The 16,848-nt window shown below is 42.1% G+C and overlaps 1 protein-coding gene across 15 annotated transcripts in view; it reads right to left on the reverse strand.

Annotated features, from left to right (window-relative positions):
* AKAP13 (A-kinase anchoring protein 13) overlaps positions 1-16,848 on the reverse strand; it is a 317,159-nt gene that overhangs the window by 70,552 nt on the left and 229,759 nt on the right. For 10 of the 15 annotated variants that reach the window (XM_025893070.2, XM_025893069.2, XM_073882272.1 and 7 more), the window contains 4 exons: positions 16,481-16,617; positions 5,822-6,192; positions 3,539-3,592; positions 336-401 (listed from right to left, as the gene is read on the reverse strand). In XM_025893070.2, the coding sequence (XP_025748855.1) occupies positions 336-401; positions 3,539-3,592; positions 5,822-6,192; positions 16,481-16,617 (628 nt within the window). The remainder of the gene's footprint in view (positions 1-335; positions 402-3,538; positions 3,593-5,821; positions 6,193-16,480; positions 16,618-16,848) is intronic. The other 5 variants (XM_073882276.1, XM_073882273.1, XM_073882275.1 and 2 more) reach the window with 3 other exon arrangements.

Raw genomic sequence — 16,848 nt, forward strand, 5'->3', positions numbered from 1 at the left:
TTCCTCAGGCTGTGGGAATCCCCAGGTTCTGGGAATCAGGACAGACCAGAAACAGAGAAGTGGTCTACCGTACCAGAGGTACAGGCCTGTGCACAAAACACCAAACCTACAGCCACTTGAGACAGAAAGGATGCACCAGGGTACACCATCCGCCTCCGAGTTTGTACCCCTTCAAATGGATTAGTGATGCCCACAGCAGAGGCAACTCAACACTGCGTCACAAAGCGCACTGCCATATGCATTCTAGCCACACAGAAGCAAGCTCCCAGCCAAAAGCCCAGGTGCCATATTGTATGATTCCCCCTTTGGTGGCTGGACATGGAAAAATACCATACCTTCTGTAATTAAAGTCAGCACTCAGGGCAGCAGAGTATTGTACACCAGAGGGACACCAGCTCATACTGGGGATGACATCAAAGGCAGAAACAGAAATGGAGGGAGAAAAGAGGAAACAGGGACGGGGTTATTGGGTTTGAAAAGAAAAGCCATAGTTACAGACAGATGGATTTATGTGATCATCAAAAAATAAGGAACGTAACACTTAGAATTTAGAAAAAGGCTAGAACAAAAACCACAGAAACTTAAAACTGCTCTACTAATATCCATCTAGACAATGTGCTGGAAATGTCTACGTCAGTTTGTTACAGGGTAACAACTCTGAACAAAGAGCCCACTCCATCCACGGCTCCCTCCTCAGGTGTTCTCCCGACGTATCCCCACTACTGGGGACAGTCTCTCCACATGCTCCGCCACGCCACTCTCAGACGTCCGTGGCCACAGTGATAATCCTTAACTAAACTCCCCCTTGACTAAAAGGGACAGTGACAAATTGCACTGGGGTAAGCTCACTGGGTCATCAATTTTCTTCACATGTTTCCACTAAGGGTCCATCTACTCATGAGTCTTTCCTAATAAGGATATCCTATCAACACTCACACCCATCTTTAAACCCTACTCACTAAGCTCTTGTGATGAAGATTCGCCATGTCACAATGGTCACACTTCCTTGTATTTTAATGATAACAAAGGCAGTATTTTCTTCAAAAGAAAAGGAATTCTGTGGTACTGAGTTAGAAATGTGTCTTAATTTTAGGTTTGCATCCATTTTCCCGAGATTAAAAAAAAAAGCAAAACTCCATTTGATCATCTACTTTATCTCGGCACCAATATTTACTCTCAAGCGGGAGGGACAGAAAATCTAGGGTTGGAAATACCATGTAAATATAACTAGCCAAAAAAATAACCAATTCAAAATATCAGGTACACTGTAAAGGGAACTGCATCAGTAGGTCAGGATTTCTGACTGACAAATCAAAAACCAGTTTAAAAATACACTGCTACTCTTTGGGGCCTTAAAATTCTAAGTGATGTGTTTTTGTTTTCAGAAGGCGGAATAACAGTAACACCCCCTCAGCTCTCTCTGGAATCTTGCAAATGGGAAGATGTACAGACACCAAAAACCCCTTGAATACCTTGAATACACTTAATTTCGTTTTAGTAAGTGGGGGGTTTCTGGCAGAGGAAAAGACATAAGGAAGGTGGTGGGAGAAAAAATAGAAGAATAAACAAATAGAAGAAGAAGAGCCTTCTAAAAGCAAATCTTTAAAATCATGGCATTTAAAAATAATTTAAATAGTAATAACACTTAAAATCAGGTTAAATTAATAGTACAAAGCACAGAAGGGCAGAAGCAGAAAGGAAAATTTAGCATCTAAGACACATCTCCAGTCTGATAAAGGAAATCAGACGGACTTATAATTTGCTCGTGTGAGGGAAGCAAGCAAGCCTTGATATAATTTACAAACACACACGAGACTAAGAAGTCCATTCTCTGAAATTATTAATTTAATTCTGAATCTCCAAACTGTTAATAAAAATTTTAAAAATATCCAACATGGTAAATCAGCAACCGAATATACATTACCAAGTTATCATTCAAAAAAATACTCTCCCTCTACAGATTTAAACATCCCTTTACTCTCAGAAAATGATAATGATGTGAGAGAGCAGGGTGAAATTTAGGATGAAGAGAATGGAGAGCGACAGGGAGAGAGAAAGAGGACATAACAGGGGGGTCCTAAGGCTCCAAGAAGGAAGCTGCAGGTGGTCCTTCAGCGGCAGCAGACCTGCCCTTCCTTCTAGGGGAGAACTCCCATCACGAGAGTGTTTTTTTTTTTTAAAGATTTTTGTCAGACAGAGAGAGAGAGCACACGAGAGTGTTTTTGAGAGCATCCTCAATTTCCTCAATTAGTGGGGGTGACATTTAATGGTTCTTTGGCCTCATTTTGAGATGTAGAAAATTTTAGATTCTTAAAAAAAAAACCAAATATCCTGCTCTCTACTGTTTAACACTTGTGGAAATGTTTCAATTTTACTAACTAAGGCTTCATAGAGAATTTTAAATGATACTTCACGTTCTTCCTGCAGAAAAATGACTAAGGGTGAAATGGTGTGTGGCCCTGTTGTGAAGCTTTATCTATATGCTTCCTGGGACTGCATCCAGCCACCCGTCCCCTTCCACTGTCAATACGTGGATGCTTTACAGAGAGCCAACTAGATCTCTAAAGGGTTCAGACACTTCTACTGAAAAGGGCATTTAACAACTTGTTCCCCTGGGAGAACAACTCAACTGAGTCTCATCACCGGAGATTCACGAGGGTACTTGTATTTGAACTCAATTTTGTGCCTGAAATCTGGAAAAAGACAAAGTAGGGAGGACCACTACCTGCCAGCTTCCCAAGAAAGAGCTTCAGCTCAGAACTGAAAATACGTCTTTACAAATGTCTCCCAATATGAGAAACTATGTATAATTCCACCATCGTTTTTGGATTTCCGAATTGTCTCCCCCAAATAACAGAAGGAAAGGTCACTAGTGACGACTTCCGAACAAAGTAAAACTCAGCATCTGAAAAGCAAATCGGCATTTTTTTGACTAGAAATGACTTTTCAGCTTCTAAATTACTAATTGTTAGCTTCAAAATGTTACCTGACAAAAAATAATTAAGGAGTTGGAAGACTGGGAGATGAGCGGATGCCTCTTACTTGTTTTCAGAAATGACTACATCAACATTGGAGTGGAGGTGGTCAGGGGGCCTAGAATGTGTCGAAAATGTGTTAGGGCCTGTGTGCCAGCACACAATTTTTTCTGGTTCTTTCCCCTTCTTGGGGGGTGGGGTGGGGGAAGAAAATGCACTCCCCAGGGTCCATTAGACAGGCACAGTCGAAGTGTCTTTGAATTCTAGGGAGAGTTGGGGAGACCCTATTATCAAAGTGATCTGAACATCAGTAAGTACAAGATGGAAAAAACACTAAAAAAGTTTCCTTTAAAGATAAAAATAGGAAAAAATTTCAGACTCACAAAACCATTTCATATGCAAATGGACATCAGCAATTAATAAATACCTATATTTTATTTGCCTGAAGCAGACGTGACATTATTGTAAAAGACGGTTTAATCATGGATCAAGCAAAATGAAATGCTTGTTAGTAGAAGCTCAGAGCCAACACAGTTAGTCCATCAAGTTAGTGAACTCTGTACCTTCTCCTATGAATGGGAGGTCTCCTGACAACATCCCCAAGAACTCGCAATGAACTGAAAATGAATGGTGGAAGAGGTCAGTGTTGAGGTGAAACAAAATGGACACAAACGCATGAAGCATACAGACATCACGAAGGGGAGAGACACGAGCCACTCAGAGAAACAGTACAGGAAGGCAGGGGAAGAGAGAATGTGGAGGAAGAAACACATCAAAATCACAAAGGCCTGACAGCCTGACAATTTCTGGGGAGGGTTACTCTGCTCCCTCCTTGCTCCACAGAGTTAATCAGATGACAAGGAATGAGGTTTATTAAATTCTAAAAGTAAAAGGATTAAAAAAAAGGCCACTCAAAGCGTTAGAAGGGTTTCCTTAAGACTTTAAAATTCAGGTTATACTATACGCAGATAACACTGTAAACATCAGTCAAACTAATTCAAGCCCTTCCATCACGCCAGAGGCACTGGGCAGTGGTGTGAGGGGACTGTCAACGCTAGGCTCAGAGGAGATGCCATGATATTATACAGGTTGCAAATATGAATAATTAAGTGATAGGGTTCTAGTCTTAAGGGCACCATGTAATCTGGGGCAAATCCTTCAGTCTGAGCTTTAATTTCCTCATCTGAGCTACAGAATCCAGTCACAGCCAGCTCTGAAATCCATAGCGGGCTATAAAGAAAAATGGATTGCCTTTTAAAATAAACCCTTGTTTCTCGATGCTGTTAGCATCTCTGACAGTATGTCCTGTCAAGAGGCTATTCTTGCTTAAGGAAGAGAATTCCAGCTACAGGGATGATTCCCCACATCCTTATTTTTTAACTGGCGTGAATGCTTTCTAAAAAAAAAAAAAAAAAGTACAGCGTGAATAAAGCTGGGAAGGAAAGCTTTTAGAAAATGCTTTTTGTATAATCCATGCTTTCAAATGTATATAAAAACTACCCAGCAGATAAAGCAACTGCTTATTTTTAAGGGTAACATCCTGAACTCTACCAGAAAATAATATGGAATCACAGAAAGAGCACTTAACTAGGAGACCAGAAACCTAGTTACTACTGACCTGGTTTGGGTTAAGTGATATCAACTGTCTGCACCTGTCTCATCTTCTCATCTGTGAACATGCAGACAATGCCACCTGACTCAGGAAGAGGACTGGAAAATCACATGGGATCGTTTGTTATGAAACAAGTCTGGGAAGAGTAGCACACGAGCCAAGTTTAAGATACTGCTGTGAGCTCCATGAAGGCGGGGACTTTGGCTCATTCACCTGTGTCTCTAGAACCTAGAAATGCCTGGCATGTGGCGGGTGCTCAACATATGTTGGCTGGATAAAAGAATAAACGAGTGAGTGCCATCAGATTCCACATACCTATAGCTCTGAAATCTGAGCCATGTTATAAGGAGGTCAGGGAATTAAAAAGAAAAAAAGCCATAACCGCTCCACGTGAGTTTGTCACATCACCTGTATTCACACAACGGTCAGCCTGCTCCCTCAGCTGCTTTCCCTCATCTAGAAAGTAGCTGGGGAGTAAGCACAACTTTGTACATACAGCAGGCATCATGGCACTTAGTCGTTAGAGCTACAACCGTCTGCTTAAATCCTGGAAGCAGCCTGTGGTCAGAGGCCAACTCCAAACTACCTTTTCAGAGCCTGCTTCCGGACGGAAGGTGTGACATAGGGTCACATGTACCCACGTCCCCAAAGACTGGAGGATACATGGAGAAGTACCAACCATCCAATGATATTGAATGATTCTTAGGCTCTCTTACTGATTAAATAATCATTCAGACTCTGTCCAACCTTTCCGCATTAGAAACGGACCGCAATTTCTGGGAAGCACTCTGAAAACAGATGGTGTTGAGACCAAGATTTCGTGTTTAGTTTTTAATTCAAGGTTGACAGGACTCTATTCCCTCCACAACTTTTTAGTCTATGAATTTTATTAACAGATATGGCCTGAACGACTGTTGGCACTTATTAAACCCCCACCATGTAACAGACCTATTTCACTTGCAATATTTATTATCACAAATATTCTGAAAGGCAGGTATTTTACAGATGAGAAAATTAAAGCCCAGAGGGATCAAGTAACTTGCCCAAGCTTATCTACATAGTGAGTTACAGAGCTGGGGTTTGAACACAGGTTTTCCTGATTCCAAAGCCCATCTGCTTTCCTCTGTACCGCGGTGTCTCCTAAATTCTTTTACCATGGTAACACCAAATCACAGAATCAAAAGCAAGCAGACACCGAGAAATGAAACCAACGGCCCCGCCGGGTCCACCTCACCTGCGCTGGTTCATTTCAGCATCACTGGCCGCGTTCTTCCCAGGACCCCAGCTGTGCCTCCGGAAAGGGGACAGGGAGCGCATAGAGCTCCTCAGCACGGAGCAGTTCGAGGGCACCTCGGTGATGCTGTCCATCTCCTCCTCCTCCATCTCACCTGAGCCGGCAGCTTCACCCTCGCTCTCTCGGCCCTCAGCTCCCACACCATGGCTGTAGAAGCCGTCAAGACACTGCTGATCTCTGGACCTGTTCAAATTTGAAATCTGGGGGAGGGAAACATCACTGCCGTGAGAAGAATGTCGATCCAAGGAAGCGGTGTCGTCGGTGGAGGAACTGGATCCGGTGATATCACAGACCAGCGGCTCGTCCTCGGGCTGTCATGGAGAGAGAACACACACAGTTGGAAATGGCAAGGCCTCATTAGTCCCGACCCAGGAGTGGCTTCATAGTGGGTAGGATGGGCAAGATCACAACTGGCATCAAACAGGGTGTTTCCTTTTTTAAAGCATGGTCACAGTTTGATTCAAGTTGTCCCCGATGAAGGTATGGTCTAGGTCTGTGTTCCCTTGACCCTCTTATTAGTGGTACACAGACCCCTCCTTTCTTACAGGGGAAAAACATCTAACCCAGGTTCAGGTCAGCTCCACAGGCCAATACCACCAGCTGAAACGAAGAGAACCCTTATGTATTGGGGTTTCTATATGAAAACTCTATAAATTCATTTACTATTAGGTTTAATTTTCCCCCCAAGCTTTAACTAAAAACAAGGTTGTCTGCTTGGCTGCCATAATGTTGTTCTGAATTTAATATTCCCAAAGCAAGTCTGTAACTGAAAAAAATGCAGAATAGCTTATGACCCTACCTAAAATCTGCCACAAATGCCCACATTCTGGCCATAAATGCCTATGTGGAAGAAATCTATTCCTTTTTCTCATTTCTCACTGAGGATTGGCAGTGTCATCAAGCTAAATCACACATAACATAATCAGTCCTGGCAATGGAGTCTTGAGTAAGTGATGATGTTCCTTCTCTGGCCAACCTCAGGAGCCTAAGAGAAATAGTACAGTTTTGATCCCAAGTAGCCTGACATTCTCTGTTTGCTACATACACCAGAGCTCATACTTTGACAGGTGAGGGAAAGATGAGCATCCTGTCACTCAAAAGATGAATTCATCCAGAAGGTAAGTAGAAGTGTCTAGAAGATGCATGATCACATTCTCAGATTTGGGCACTGCACTATCTTAACATCTTTATTTTACTGTGTTCTTCTAGGAGAGGGAGCAGGGACTAGAGAAAGGCATTCTGTGGTTTATTTTTCCTTCTTCACAGTATTTTCCTAATTAGCCAGTCTACTCAAAGTTTTAATTAAGAGTGAAGAAATTTATAGTTCTTTGAGAAAGATTTTAAAAATTATGAGAACTAATGAGCCTTTTAAACTTTGGAATAGAAAATAAGACCTATTCAATAAGGACAGTATTTTCAAATGTTTACATTTAACACTTCAAAAGCATTCTCTACAATTTTTGGGCTGAATCTCTGCCAGCTCTTGGAGTACCCCCCCAACTCTGTGGCATCCGGGTTTCCTCGGTTAATTGCTCTTGAAATGATGTGTGAGGGATGAGACTAAGAGGGAGATGTGGGGGTCACCAGGACCTGGAATGGCTCTCCAGGCCCTCCCAGTACATAGGCAGTGAGCAGCGGGAGCAAGAAGTGAACTCAGGCTGATTTCAACTAAAACTGCCCTGTTCTGTTCCCCCTCATCATCTTTAAAAAAAACCCTGGAGGCGCGGCCTGGGTGGCTCCGTTGGTTAAGCATCTGCCTTTGGCTCAGGTCATGATCCCGGGGTCCTGGGGTCGAGCTGAGCCCTGTGTCATCGAGCCCCGTATCAAGCCCCATGTCATCAGACTCCTTGCTCAGCAGGGAGTCTGCTCCTCCCCTGTGCTCGTGCTCTTGCTCTCTCTTAAATGAATAAAAAATCTTAAAAAAAAAAAAAAAAAGCGCCTCCGCAAGGACAAGATCTCAAGGTCCTGTGTTCCCTTCACTGGGCCACACTGTAAAATAAAACGATGCTTTAACCAAGTAGATTCTAAAACAGGGCAGCTATTATTTTAAAATAAAATCACTGACAGTTCTTTTTAAGTTAGTGAGGATTAACCTGTGCATCCTAAAGCATTCTATCATGGGGCTGCTCTCCAGAGACAGGAACGATGTAGATGATCACAAATATCAACCTTCAGGATGTCTTGGCTTTCTCACTGTGTTCTCCTCAAACGTAGTTAGTTAACATGAGATTATACAACAGTAGGGTGGCCCCTAAATCCAAAGGAGTTGTATCCTTAGGAGAAGAGAAGAGACAGGGGGAGATATGCGGGGAGGCAGAGCTTGGGATGATGGGTCCACAGCCCTGGGCTGTCCAAGGAGTGCCAGCAAGTAGCAGAGGCTGGGACAGGAGCAGAGACGAGATTCTTCCTGCGAGCTCCTGAGGGAAAGCAGCCCCTCTGATCCATTGATTGTAGGACCTCCTGCCTCCAAAACCGTGAAAAATAAATTTTTGTCATTTCACACCACCAAATTTGTGGTAATTGGTGACAGCAACCCTCGGAAACTATATACCCCAAGCTGCTCAACCTTTAATTCTCAGAACAGTACCAGGGGACAAACAGAAGGGGCATGAAAAAGCAAAATGTGTGACGGGCCCATTGTCAAACACACAATCAAGGCTTCAAAGGAAACGAAAATGAGTTCAAGTTTCCATTTAGCCATTTATCATATATTCTCATAAGCTCATGCTTCCCGATTAGGAAATGACGCGCAGATGACAGAACAGGTCGTTCTTTTCGATTTGGCACCTAAGTGGCCTTGCAAGGACACTGCCTTGAAAGACCACCTGCTATCTCTCTGGTACTTTACTAATCTGAGACTTAAACAAGCATCCACCCCTTTGTAAGACATTAAAACGAGATGGGAAAATTGTTGGTGGCCTGTTTGTACACATTAAAAAAAAACGAGAAATCTGTCTAGCATACATGCGCAACGCAGTGTTGATCCTCGTGTGTCCCAGGACACGTCTTAGTGTGTACTTTTAACTCATAAACTAAACAAAACACACCCCCTAAAAATTAAATAACCAGGGAGTTTTCACAGTTATTGCATGAGTTCTTTAGTCTTGTGCTCCTGGTAAGAATGAAGTTCACAATGTATTGTTATTGTACCTTTCAACTAGTATGAGCTTATGGTTATTACTTGAAAAAGGCAAAAACAGGACAAACTCAATAACTGAGATCAGTCTTCACTTCTAAATATCGAGGCCAGTGGTTTTTCTTTAAATGCTGGATTGAATCTAAAGAAGGCTCTAAATTACGTTTTCCAGAGACTTATGCGTTCTCCGAAGAGTTTCCCGGCTTCACCATGTCTTTATGCTCCCCTGGCAGAAGAGAAAGCATCAGCGACATAACCAAAAATTAAACCCGAAATATGGTCCTCGTCTTTCTGCAGCTAGGTATCTGCCTATGGATAAGCCACTTCCTCAACAAGAAGATGACCTTTAAGTAAAAAGGCTAGGCCTTAATATAAGGCTGTTGCAAGGTACTGTCTATTTTAATCACGAATAGAGGGAACAAGTAGGTTTTTTAAGCCTTTGAATTTTTTTCCCCAGGATTCTTTTCCAGTCCCTGAATTTATTAGCGCTTAAGTTCTTAGGGATATCTGCCAAATAAGAGATACGAGAACCGTTACTTCCACCATTCTGCCCCCTCCTCACAGAAAGTACCAGGTTTGGGATGCTGTTTTTCCATTTATACATCAGAAGGGGGGAAAGTTATGGCTTCTGTCACATAATAGAATGTTCCACGCCTAATATTTGAAACTATTTATTCTTAACAGTTTTTGAGTTGTATATGTTGGTCTTTCTTTGGAGAGGTCTTCTCTCTTAAAATGTCTGCTGATTAAATGACTTTCAGAGACTTCGCATATTAGTCCTGATTGCAGAAAAGGTGCCATGGGATTAAATTAACTAGCACATTTTTAAAAACTTGGTTTTGACTCTATGTAAATCAAATGTACTAGTTAAACTGATCCCCTGGCACCGTTCCTCCAGACAATCATGAGTAATAGCCCAAGTTCCTGAAAGTCATTGAATATATTTAAGCAATATATACACGTGCATATTTAAGAAAAAAAAATATGGTTTTTATTTCCTTAGTCTTAAAAGCAGATGACCAGAACACAATTCTCTGCTACGTACAAGTTTTTTGTTTTTCTTTTCCCTTAAGATGCAGTACTGGGAGTGGGTTAGGGCAGAGAAGGAAAAGAGACACAGAAAGGCAGACACAGGTGAGGAGGGGTGGCTGGGAGTTGTGCTTGTTTGCGAGAAAGCAAGCATACTGGGAGACAGACGGCTGAGTCTAGACCTGAGACTGACACACGAGCCCTTCCTCCCTTGAGCTATCCTGACTGGTTTTCCTCCTGCATATGGGAGGATGGACACATACACATCAACTACCATCTCTACCAACAGCTTCTTTTTCCTTACAGTTTATGCCATCTTGAAAATCTGCAAACGGTGATCAGGCTCGCAAAAATCTCTAGGAGTCAAAGAGAAAGCCTGCAAAAAGCGGGCCCAGTGAGCAATACAAAGGCTTGTGCACCAGCCCCTGCTGGACAGCTCGGACTCCAGGGGCACTGACCCAAGGATACTGTTTTGCTTAATTTAAGGTGAAATAAACTAGGAAAATTGAAATTACAAAATAATGATATAAATAAAAGTTAATGAGAAAGGCTAAATTAAATGATGCTGCTGTCTATATAAAGTTCGGAAAACTATGATTCATACTTAGATATACATGCAACGGACTATTCATTCCATAAATGTGAGTAATGATTATTTACTGGATACTCGCGCCACATGGGGGCTCTGCACTAAGTGATTTAGATGTATTTGTTCTTTCAATATTTGATTTAGTAGGTATTCTTATTCTCATTTTATACACGAGACCACTGAGGTCCAGTGAGGTTACATAGTAAGATTCTAACTTAACTGGTCTGGGAATAAGGGCCAGATTCTTTTTCTTCTTAAAGCTCTCCAGATGATTCTAAGTACAGCTAGGACTCGGTCCTATTATTATATATGACAGAGCTGTGATAAAAATGTTCTAAAAAATTAAGATGGACACCAATCCTGTCCAATGTAAAAGCCCAAATTATAGATGTCCTAAAAGAAAACATCTTGACTGGGGGCAGACAAATCAGGAACAGGACACAGGTAGCAACAGTTCATAAAAAATGGATGAATTACACTTCACCAAAATTCTGAACATTCAGTACAATAAGACACGTTTATGAACGCAAACAGGGAAGCCATGTACTGCAAGAAAATATTTGCAAAACACAAATCTAACGAAGGACTGGTATCCAGGATACCATATACAACAATTCCTACTTCTCAACAACAAAAAGCCAAACACTCCAATTTTTTTTTTTTTAACGGGCAAGAAACATGAACAGATACTCCACAAAGGAAGATATGCAAGTGGCCAATAAACACATGAAAATGTGTTTAGCATTATCGCTGGTTGTCAAGGAAATGTAAATCAAAATGATAATGAGCTACCGCTACCTGCACACCAGAAATGCTAAAGTTAAAACAAAACAAAACAATTATACATGTTGATAAGAACATGGAGCAACCAAAACTCTCATACATTGCTGGTGAGAATGTAAAATGATACAACCACTTTGGAGAAAGGTCTGGCGATAAGACCAAACCGATACCTGCCATATGATCTATCCATTCCCTTCATCTACCTGAAAGAAATAACATTTATATTCCATTTGTATGAGGCTCTGAAAAAAAGAACGAACCTGTGATGGGAAAGAAACTAGAACAGTTGTTGCCTCCAAGGGCTTGGAGAGGAGACAGACTGAGAAGGGGCATAAGGAAACTTCCCAAAGTGAAGGTAATAGTCTGATCCATATGGGGGTTTGGGTAACAAAGATGAAACATTTGTTAAAAGTTGCTGAGTTGCAGCTATTACGGAAAACAGTATGTAGGTTCCTTAAAAAATTAAAACTAGAACTGTTTTATATAATCTAGCAATATCCCACTTCTAGGTATATATCCAGAGGAAATAAAGACACCGTCCTGAAGTGGTATCTGCACTCCCATGTTCACAGCAGCATTACTCACAGTAGCCGACACACGGAAACATCTTAAGTGTTCACGGACAGCTGAACAGGTAAAGAAAATATTACTCAGAGTTAAAAAAAGAAGGAAACTCTGCCATTTGCAACAACATGGATGGACCCCGAGGGCATCATGCTAAGTGAAATAAGCCAGACAGAAAACCTTTACATGCTCTCACTTCTACATGGAAACCAGAAACGGCAACTCATAGTAACAGGGAGTAGAACAGGGCTTCCCCGGAGGGTGGGGGAAATAGGGGATGTTAGTCAAAGGGAACAAGCTCTGTTAAGAGATGAATAAATTCTGAAGACCTAATGTACAGCATGTGACCACGATTACTAATAATAATGTACGGTATACTTGAAATCTGCTAGGAAAGTAAATCTCAAGTGTTCTTACCACCCACACAAAAAGGTAAATCTGTGAGGTGATAGATAACTTTGGCCTGATTGTGGTAAGCATTTCACAATGTATGTCTATCAAAACATCCTCTTGTACACTTCAAATATGTACAATTTTTGTCAATTATAACTCAGTAAAGCTGAGGGAAAAGTCACTGAATGGTAGCCTTCACACTGCGCATTTCACTGTGTGTAGATTTTATAACAAACAGAAAACAACTCTATTAACACATACTGAATTCTAAGTATTTAGGGGTAAAAGTGGGTTGTTATCTGTAACTTGTTCAGAAATGCATCAAAGAAATTAGGTGGACTGGTAAGTAGAAAAAGGAAGGACAGATGTCCAGGTGTGTAACAAAGCAAGTATAAGAAGTTAATGGTAGAATCCAGGTGGTGGGTATTCACGGCACAGCTCTTCCAACCCCCCCTGGATGTTCCAGCATTTTCTCAATAAAATGTTGGGGGGAAATGCCTGACTGGCTCTCTTAACCAAGAGTTACACTAGATGGGTACTATGCAGTTATGTATACATATGCATAGTATATGTATACGTATGCAACATATGTATACATAAATACAAAAACAACTACACACTTTCTATCTTATTACTACCCCTGAAGGAATGTTTGATATTGCCAAAATACTGGTCCTTCAGTTTCTAATAACTTATTAAATATTTATAAATTGTTGTCTATGATACACAAGGCACTCTGCCATGTGCCTTGGAAAATAACAACTCACATTTTAAACACCTAGTATGTGCCAACTGTTTAATCCATTTACATGCGATAATTAATCTAAGAATCTTAATTAAGCATGTGATAGCAAACTGTTTCACAGTTCTGAAATTACAGTAATTTTCAATACTTGTGCATAAATGATAACAGTTTTTCTAATATGGATACTGTAAGTATAATTATTTTTATCCCTGAAAGCCTAAAAACTATCTGGCTTGGTGATCAAGTACTTGAGAGCAAACTATAGCATAGGAAGGAAAGGATGCTCCCTTAAGGCTTAGCATCTTAGGGGAATTACTCTGATTTTCTTAGTTGTGGATACATTTTACGAACTGGAGAAAAAACAAGGTGTGAGTGTTTTACTTTATCTAATTCTCTTTGGGAAAAGAGACAGTTGACTATCAGTATTTTCGTGGACTTCAATGAACCTTTTGGATAACAGGGTGGCTGAGATTATCTATTTTATGGTCACTCTTTCTTTGCTGGTGCCAAGAAAAATACCAGGATTTCTTCCTACTTTAAAAACATAATCTAGGGGCACCTGGGTGGCTCAGTTGGTTAAGAGTCTGCCTTAGCCTCAGATCATGATCTCGGGATCCTGAGATCGAGCCCCGCATAAGGCTCCCTGCTCAGTGGGGAGTCTGCTTCCCCCTCTCCCTCTCTGCCCCACTGTGCTTTCTCTCTCTCAAATAAATAAATGAAATCTTAAAAAAGAATCTAAATTTTATGCTGTTGATCTATGGAGAATAAGACCTTAGAACAAGCAAATATTCAGAGGGTAATCAGGAAGGTCCTCTCACCCGAGTCGTGTTTACCAGAAGGCAGGTGAATGGAAATAGAAGGTTAAGGTGAAGAGTTTGTGACCAACACTGCAGGCTGCTCAGGAGACCTCTGTGAGGCCAGAGTCACCCACACGGCTGTAGGAAGTGACCTAACGCACCACTCGTGGTTCACAGGAAAGAATGTTGTGATGGCTTGCCCAGAGAGGATATTTTAGAGACGGGAGAGCATGAGGCACTCCGGGACAGGGTGATGTTTCACAACACACTCACTGTGTGGCTGTCCACGGAGGCAGACGGTGAGGGACGCTGCTGATGGCCCATCTGCCAGCACCCTGCTTCTGTATAAAATCACTGGCGATTAAAGCAGGTGTCTGGAGATCGAGAGCAAAGTAACAGGGAACAGACTGGAGAGTTAGGCCTACGTACAACCTCAAGACTGTGACTTACCAGCTGAGTAATTTGGAATACACCTGTCTACCAATCAGAGCCTGCTCTCCCTCAGGAGTTTAATGAGGATAAAACCACCCACCTCGCAGGGCTGTCGGGAGCATGAAAGGAGAACACATATATTATAAAAAATTCAGTTCGGTGTCGAGTGTATAGTAACCACTCTGTTAAGTATTAGCCTGTCTCCCTCTCTCTCTCTCCCCCCTTTTCCTTTCATATGCAAACCCTTGGTTGGCTTTATGAATGCCAGAGAAAACTTTTATTGCAAAACCTCTCTGGGTCACAACCCAACTTTGGGAAAGTGGAAATAACCAAGAGGAAGAACCCTCCAGATCTCGCCCCAGGCCATGCGACATTCTCGTGCGTGCACGGAGAGATGACAGTGCATCCACCATTTCTGGATTTTCTGAGCCACTCGGGTATGACATGTAGGTAAAAGTTGATTTGGGGAGTATGCTTCAACTCTTAACAATTCTGTCTAGTCATCCTGAAAAAACTGCCAAATCTAGCACCAGCCATTCGTATGAACAATCTCCTAAATATTTTTGGCAGTTTGAGTAAGGAGGCAAAACTCAGGAAATTCAAATTCTCTTTAGCTAGGAAAATCACTCAGTTTAGTGATCAGAAATCACTCCCATTCTGCAGACGCCAGCATCCAGGGACAAGCTGTCATGCACCTAGGAGGGAGCAAGCAAGCTTAATGAAGACTCTGCAATTTCAAAACAACTTTTGACTATGAAAAATTTCAAACACACATAAATGTTTAACAAATCCCCATGTATCCATGACCTGGTTTCAGTGACTGTCAGTGATTCAATTTTAAAGCTGGAACTAAGAGAGATTATCTGTTTATCTGAGACACAAGTAAAATATTCTGAGAGACATGCCCCTTCAGAATGGCATTCTCCTTGGGGGTGGGGGACGGTTCAGAAGTCCTTACAATGAAAACCTCAAAGTCACAGTAGAAATTACCCAAATTCTATTATTTAAAAAAAAAAAATCATGGTTTCCCTCTTCCTAGATAACCTCAGAGACAGACAGACCTTCCCAGTGTGCAGATTTTTTACTTTACAGAACCCACTGAATCAATTCGCTGCAAGCAACAATGACGGGAATCCTGAAGTTCTGTAAATTTTTCCAAGGACCTCTGGAAGACAGTGAGCACAGGGAAAGGGAACACGGTGGAAAAGAAGATTAGGGAAGGCCAAATGGGCGCATGAGAGCCACTGGACAAAAACGGAAATAAAGTGAGGGGTACATTCACAGAGGCTTTAACTATGTTCTAGCCCAGAATCCCAGGACGCCAAGCCGCTCCTGTAACTTATGGGACAGCATCCTCACAGGGTCTTGGAGAACCGCATCACCCACTACCCAACTGCCCTTTTATCACTTCTCCAGGGTCATCCTGAAGCCTTCATAAAGGCGTCCTCACAGCTGCTGTGTTTCTGCCCCTTCACCCCCTCGCGATTAAGACAAGCACGTGTGGCGTGTGACTGAGTACCACTTGCTGATCCTGGTGTGGCAAAGCCCGCTATTCTTCTCAGGAGACAAAACAGAACTCGCTGCAACTAGATACAAACGTAAGCAAAAGCAAGCAAACCACCCCCAAGCCCCGGACCCCTTAGAGAGCCTCAAATTATATGAAAACACATGGTGACTCATGTGCATGGGCTTGGCTTTTCACTGGGGAGAAGACAGTCTGGGTTCCCCAGCAGAGATCTAGAAAGTTCCAATTAAGCAGGCTAGATGAGGAGGGGTGACATCACCAAGCTGAGCAGCGAGCTTCAGGCCTAAACACATTAATCAGAAATGACTCTATGGTTAGTTTATACACATGACGTGTTACAGTCTGAGCTGCGGTCCTTTCCTGCCCACTGAAAAGTATTCACCTTCATCTGATTTAATTCACACCAAAGGAACTCCCATTTCTTCAGGCTTCAAAACCTGCATGTAACCAGCCACAACTCTACTGAAGATCAAGCGGCCGATGCCCTTATCTAAGCCCCAGAGCCCCGGAGCTCCCTTCTCCGAAAGGGAGGATGTAGTCTTCTCTAGGATCACTGAGAGATGCCCACCATGGCTAGCAGGAGTTACATACTGAGGCGGACAGTACCTTGGGGAAGACAATGCTGTCCACTTCTTCGCTGGGTGAGTGAAAGAGGTCAGAGTCACTGCCGGACTCTCTTTTGAGGACACCTTGTTTTGAGGCACATTCTCTGCCCAGTCCAACATCCAGGAAGTTCTCACAGTCTGAAAAAGAAAATGTATTCAACCAATACGTAAAAAAAAAAATTTACTTTCTTTTCAGTCCAGCAATTCACCTTGTAAGTCAACCAACTAGCCTCCCCCCTCTTCCAGTATTAAGCAGCGGTAAAGGACACAGATTACTAGCTTTTAATTCTGGTATTCCAATTCTAGGGTGATCATTACTGTGGAACCACCATGAGTTTGCCATGTAAACCAAAGGCACAAAAAGATAAA

The sequence above is a fragment of the Callorhinus ursinus genome, unplaced genomic scaffold (assembly GCF_003265705.2).
Source record: "Callorhinus ursinus isolate GAN/ISIS: 27379988/994484 unplaced genomic scaffold, GSC_fseal_2.0 scaffold45, whole genome shotgun sequence".
Classification (NCBI taxonomy): domain Eukaryota; kingdom Metazoa; phylum Chordata; class Mammalia; order Carnivora; family Otariidae; genus Callorhinus; species Callorhinus ursinus.